Source organism: Phoxinus phoxinus, assembly GCF_949152265.1.
Source record: "Phoxinus phoxinus genome assembly, chromosome: 4".
NCBI lineage: Eukaryota > Metazoa > Chordata > Actinopteri > Cypriniformes > Leuciscidae > Phoxinus > Phoxinus phoxinus.
In genome coordinates, this window is record NC_136879.1 from 37,601,095 (window position 1) to 37,607,918 (window position 6,824).

General features: G+C 41.4%; 2 protein-coding genes across 2 annotated transcripts; both read left to right on the forward strand.

Annotated features, from left to right (window-relative positions):
• Window positions 1–1,673: 1,673 nt before the first annotated feature.
• Window positions 1,674–3,009, forward strand: LOC306996981 (claudin-4-like). The gene has a single exon (XM_079609969.1). The coding sequence runs from the start codon at window positions 1,765–1,767 to the stop codon at window positions 2,647–2,649; it is 885 nt and encodes a 294-aa protein (XP_079466095.1). The 5' UTR covers window positions 1,674–1,764; the 3' UTR covers window positions 2,650–3,009.
• Window positions 3,010–4,668: 1,659 nt separating this feature from the next.
• Window positions 4,669–6,824, forward strand: cldn8.1 (claudin 8.1). The gene has a single exon (XM_079609968.1). The coding sequence runs from the start codon at window positions 5,138–5,140 to the stop codon at window positions 6,041–6,043; it is 906 nt and encodes a 301-aa protein (XP_079466094.1). The 5' UTR covers window positions 4,669–5,137; the 3' UTR covers window positions 6,044–6,824.

Sequence of the window (6,824 nt, forward strand, 5' to 3'; positions counted from 1 at the left end):
ATAAATACTGGCCGTCTGCATGAGATTTGCATCTGACATGCTGAGATATTTGAGCAACACCCACATGCATTTATTAGCTGTAAGTGAAACTACATGTAAGCTATACACTGATGACTGATGTTAGATGGATTAGATATCGTGTGTGTGTGTGTGTGTGTGTGTGTGTGTGTGTGTGTGTGTGTGTGTGTGTGTGTGTGTGTGTGTGTGTGTGTGTGTGTGTGTGTGTGTGTGTGTGTGTGTGTGTGTGTGTGTGTGTGTGTGTGTGTGTGTGTGTGTGTGTGTGTGTGTGTGTGTGTGACACAAGCCATCTCAGGTTCCACCCTCTCCATCTCTTGTATAGCGTTCGTTGTATTTGCGTTTCTTACCTGGAAGTGCTGTAATACCTGACACACACCTGACCTCTCACTGAGAGACAGCAGCCGAAGCTCAGGGGAATCATGGTACATTTATGTCTATGAACCTTTTGATAAAATAAGTCAGAGATCTCCATATGAACTGAAACATTTCTCAGCAAATTCTTCCACAGATGAAACATTAAATGATCTGATTCTGAGCTGCTATCAGCATTCATTTTGTTTCTCTGTAGTTTTAATTGATGTAAAATATTGATATTGATTTTATTTTTTATTTTTCCTAAGAAATCTTAAAAAACACACGTATGAGACAAAGTTAAAACTTGAATGAAATATTACTCGGAACACAATCCGAGTATAGTGTAAAGTAATTATATATATAGTTTTGTCTATAATTTTTATATATTTTTCTTACACCTACAGTGCTAAATCATTTTTTTATTTTATTGCCCAAGCTGGATAATATTTATTTATTGAATTATTTACATCTTGGATTTGTTTATATTTATAATAATAATAATTGTTGTTGTTGTTGTTAAATGAGGAATAATATTGCATATACCCGTGTTATGAAATGTCAAACTACAGGTGAAACTCGAAAAATTTTAATATGGTGCAAAAGTTCATTTATTTCAGTAATTCAACTTAAAAGGTGAAATTAATATATTATATAGACTCATTACATGCAAAGTGATATATTTCAAGCATTTATTTCTTATAATTTTGATGATTAAGGCTTTTTTACTATTAGTTTCACCTTTTTAAGTTGAATTACTCAAATAAATGAACTTTTGTACGAAATTTTTTCCGAATTTAACCTGTAGTCATTGTCATTCACAAATGTATATATATTTATTGGTATTTATATTGTATTCATTTTATATTACAGTAGTCAACATTTGAAGTGGATCAAAACAGTTCATCAAAGTTGTCCTAAGACGAGAACGGGTATTGTTCAAAATTCATGTATAACTTTGATGAAAGGTTTTGATGAACTTCAGATGTTAACTACTGTATTTTTAGTAGTATTAGTATTATGTATTTTATAACTTGAAAATTACCTTGAAATCTTACCTTGAAAGTTACCATTTACCGTAAATTACATTTTAATTTAATTTTAAATAAATCCTATACACATCAACAAGCTATTTTGTGTTTGCATTGAATATAATGCTCATGTTTAGAAGTCACCTAATGGCAGAAGTCATTTGTTTGAATATTTCAAGTATCACCAGTTTCCTTCGAGGTGATTATCAGATGTTTTTAGGAGGAGGAGAACCAGTCTGATCACATAACATCATTAACATTTTTTCTTGGCTGTAAATATGTGTCATCTGGATTTTCCGGTCTCATTTGAGAAACACCGCAGTGAAGGAGAGCTGTGTTCTGTGTTTGGTTCTCCTCGACCATCATGTCTTACACGGCCGGGTCTTATATGGCCAAGTCCTATGCGGACAAATCCTACGCAGGCAAAGCCTATGGGGGCAGTGTGTACACGGGCTATCCCAATGAGAAGTCTGCGGAGGAAATATACGAGGAGCAGCTCAAGGTCGAGAAGAGGAAGAGACGGGAGTCCATGTGCTGTGAGGTGGTGGCGCTGGTCATCGGCTTTTTCGGATTGGTCGGCGTCGCCGCCGTCACGGGCCTCCCGATGTGGAAGGTGACGGCGTTCATCGAGGAGAACATCATCACGATGGAGACGCGTTGGGAAGGCTTGTGGATGAACTGCTTCCGGCAAGCCAACATCCGTATGCAATGCAAGGTCTACGATTCTCTGCTGTACCTTCCAGCCGAACTCCAGGCTGCCAGGGGTCTCATGTGCTGCTCCATCGCGTTGTCCGCCTTCGCCTGCATCGTGTCAGCCGTAGGAATGCGCTGTACCCGTCTGGTGGACTCCCGTCCCAGGACCAAGCACATTGTTTTGGTGAGTGGAGGGTGTTTGTTCCTGGCCGGCTGCTTGACCACCATCATTCCCGTGTCGTGGACGGCTCACGCCATCATCCGAGACTTCTACAACCCCTTGTTGCTCGACGCTCAACGCAGAGAGCTTGGGGAGGCGCTTTACATCGGATGGGTCACTTCTGCGTTGCTCTTCTGCGCCGGGGTGATTCTGCTCTGTCGACATGCCCCGCGGACACAGGACAGAGAGGACATGGCTGCTGTGATGTATCGTGCCGGATCGGCCCCGTATAACTACAACTACAGGCCCGGATATGGATACCCTTACGGACAACCCGCATATCAACCGGCCTATTCTTCCGTTCCACCCTCAGTCTATAACCAGCCGAGATATTAAAACACACACAGCGAGCGCTGCACTTTACCACTAAAACCTCCCAAAGAGACTCCAGTGCTGAAAGAACTTGAGATGGGAACGAACATTCAGAAGAAAATGGAGCCTATTTGTTGATAATATATGACTGTATATGTGATGCTTGATTTTTTTAATGCATTTCCTTCTTGCCTATATTATAAAATTCTGTTCATAATTTACACTTGTACAAAAATAGGATGAAATGTGCTACATTTAAAAACAGCAACGTGGGATATTTCCACACAGATTTAATGTTGACTCTGTGACTTTTTTTTTTCACTTTGTACATTTTTAAAGCACTGGTTTGACTTTAATTATATTAAAAAGATATTAAAAAAATTATGTGTAAAAAGAACTGTGGATGTACTATTTTCTGGTCTAGTCTCAAAACATTCCCTTCCTGGATCTAACAGCATGATTTTGCTGTTTTTTCGACCAGCATAGTTTTGGCGACGCTGGTCGAACCAGTTCAGGTGGTTTTCCAGTGTTTGTTTCTCTCGTGTTGTCAGAGGAAATGTTCCACAACCTCAAAATGTCACACCCTTAATGCAAATTTACCAGCAGACATGAGTGACAATGACTGTTTTTGTGTGACAAAAAAAAAAAGATGTGCAAGTGCATTAAATCTTGAATTACTTATGGAAATGAACTTAATACCAGAAGGTCATGGTCACACTTGTCAGTCGTCTTGTAGAGAACAAAAACTCGTTTTTTTACTTGTAGAGAAGAGAAACTCGAGTAGTGCTTTGACCATACAAATGTTGCCAGGGTGTTGCTTTGATGCTGTGTTCTGTGTATTTTTATTATCATGAATTAGAAACATGCATAGAAAACCTGGGTGGTAGCACATAGCAACAGGTTAAAAAAGTCAAATGGACTTACAAACATTCTTGCTAAGGCGTTCTGATTGTTTTTGATATGTTGAAAATGCTTGACCATACAAAGGTTGCTAGGGTGTTGCTATGCAGCTGCTAAAGTGTTCTGAGAAGTTGCTTTGCAGCTGTTTAGACCCTAGAAATCTCATAGTAACTTGATAAAACCACATTTAGAACACCTTAGAAAATAATTAGTTTCTTATGCTTGGCGGTTGCCCCAGAAAACCAAAGCAATTGGCTTTATGCCCAGCTGCACTACTTCCTGAACTTCAGCCAGCTTCTTTGTTTCCTGTCTTCCATTTTTGGACAAACTGATTAATCCAGGTGTGTCTGATTATTGTTACTGAGGTCAGGCACACCTGGATTAATCAGTTTGTCCAATAATGGCAGACAGGAAACAAAGGAGCTGGCTGAAGTTCAGGATGTAGTGCAGCTGGGCATAAAGCCAATTGCATTGTAACATTCTAAAAACAAAAAAACTCTTAAGCAGCTGCATAGCAACACCTGATCAACCACATAGTAACATTCTAAAAAAAACACACAGAACCTCTTTAGCAGGTGCATAGAAACACCCGAGCAACCACATAGTAACATTCTAAAACCACTCAAAACCTCTTTAGCAGCTGCATAGCAACACCCGAGCAACCACATAGTAACATTCTAAAACCACTCAAAACCCAGCAGCAGCTGCATAGCAAGACCAGAGCAACCAAATAACATTCTGAAAGCCACTCAGTCAGAACCTCTTTAGCAGCTGCATAGCAACACCCAAGCAACCACATAGTAACATGCTAAAATTCTTGAGTTTACAAAGGTTGCTAGGGTGTTGCTATGCAGCTACTAAAGTGTTCTGAGTGGTTCTTAGCATGTTGCTACTGTATGTGGTTGTTTTCAGTGGTTCCCCCAGAACGCCCTAGCAACCACATACACTCTAGAAAATGCTGGGTTCTTTCAACCCAATTTTGGGTAAAATATGGACAAACCCAAAGTTTGGGTTAAAAATGTAATGTAAAAATTTAACCTGATGGCTGGGTTTGTCCATATTTTACCCAAAATTGGGTTGAAACAACCCAGCATTTTTTAGAGTGTAGCAACATTCTAAACACCATTCAGCATCAAATGGAATAGCAAAAATAAATCTCCAATGGTGCAAAAATGACACGCTTCACCTTTCACTAAAAGCAAAACATCAGCGTTAAACCATCAGCTGATGTTTTTGAACATTTCAGACAGCAATTTAATGAGGCACAACACCAATGGCGTTAAACATTGACAGCAGTGTTGGCTTGTATCTGGTGGTTCAGTGATCCCTGCGTTTCCTCAACAGGATCTCTGCCAGAAAACATAGCCTGCTGAGCAAACATCAACACGGCTACGTGCTCCTCCTCCCCCCTGAGCGACACAAAACCAGACACAAACACTCACGGGGGGATTCGATTTCATAGCAACCAGCCTCGGCGTTCCCTCCCTCCCTTCAGCAAGAGGGCGGAGACTGGGAACAGGTGAACACCTAAGAGCTCCCATTCCAGCAGGATGCAAATCCTCACACTTGAAACCTGTCCTTGCTGATCTGTGGCACGCAGGCTTCTGGAGTCATGGCGAACGGCGCACTGGAGATTGTGGGAATGTGCGTGACTCTAATCGGGCTTATCGGGGCGGCGGCCAGCACCGGGATGCCAATGTGGCGGGTGACGGCGTTCATCGCGGAGAACATCATCACGATGGAGACCCGTTACGAGGGCTTGTGGATGAACTGCTTCCGGCAGGCCAACATTCGGATGCAGTGTAAAGTGTACGACTCCCTGCTGGCGCTGTCCCCGGACCTCCAGGCCGCACGGGGGCTCATGTGCTGCTCCGTGGCATTGACCGGTCTGGGTTTACTAATCTCCATCGTCGGGATGAGGTGCACGGCATGCATTCAAGACAACGACCGTGCCAAGCGTATGGTTCTGATCATCTCCGGTTGCATGATCCTAGTGGGCTGCTTCTGCTGCCTCATTCCCATCTCATGGACCGCACACGCCATTATACAGGATTTCTACAACCCTTTGCTTCTCGACGCCCAGCGTAGGGAACTTGGGGAGGCGTTGTACATTGGTTGGGTGTCGTCGGCCTTCCTGTTCGCCGGTGGTTGTATATTCACTTGCTGTAGCATCCCCTCGGACAAGGGCCCAGACCCAAGGTACATGTACTCCAGGAACGCCGCACCCTATGTGGCCTATCAGCCACAACCCGTGGCCTTCCATCCGCAAGCGCGGTCCGACTACAGCCATCCGTCAGGACCACCGTCATTCATTCAGACCTCGTATCAACCGTCCCGACAGCAGTCGTTCATTCAGCCGTCGCACCAACCAACCAGACAGCAGTCGTTCATTCAGACGTCGTATCAACCGTCCCGACAGCAGTCGTTCATTCAGCCGTCGCACCAACCGACCCGACAGCAGTCGTTCCATCAGCCGTCCCGACACCCGTCCGCCCGCAGCGCGGTGGCTTATCTCTGAAACCCACAGGCTTGTGTATTTGTGTTTTTGAAAGTTTGTGTGTGTTAGAAGAGAGATGGAAAGCGTGGACTTCTAAACTTTTTTTTTTTTTTTTTTAATAAAATTGTAACATTTAAATGGTTTTAAATGTAACACATTTAGTCATACATTTCATTTTTGCACATTTCATTCATGGGAATTTTTTATTAGAATTTTAATACAGTTTCTACTTTGGCTTTTTAAATATCTAAGAGCAAATGAGAAACAGAAAGGACAGACTTTAAACCAAAGGTTTTAGATGACGTAGTTACATTGTACTTACTCAAATAAGCACTGAGTAATATTAATGAACTTGTGCTTACTATAGAGTTACGGTTAGGGTTTGGTTTAGGGTTAGTTACTTGTAATTATGCATAATTTACTGTTACTACTATAGTAAGTACATGTAGTAACGTGTGACTACGTCGGTTTAAATGTAAAATAAGTTGCTTGCACATTTAATTTATTCCCCAAATCAATCTGTTTTTGACTATTTGAATGTCATTGCAACTAATTTTTTTATTTTTTTTACTTTGTAAGTAGGAGAATGTTTGAGAACTGTGACTGAGATAAAGATTATATATATATATATATGTATGATTGATCATACCTCAGGACGTTGTAAAGTGTGTTACTTGAGGCATTACTTCAAAGCTGTCTAAAATATAAACTAGGAAAAGTGTTAAATATTCAGATATTTTTGTAAATATCAAAGCACAAATCAATGATTTGAATCAATAAACATGTGAAATATCTTTTAGGA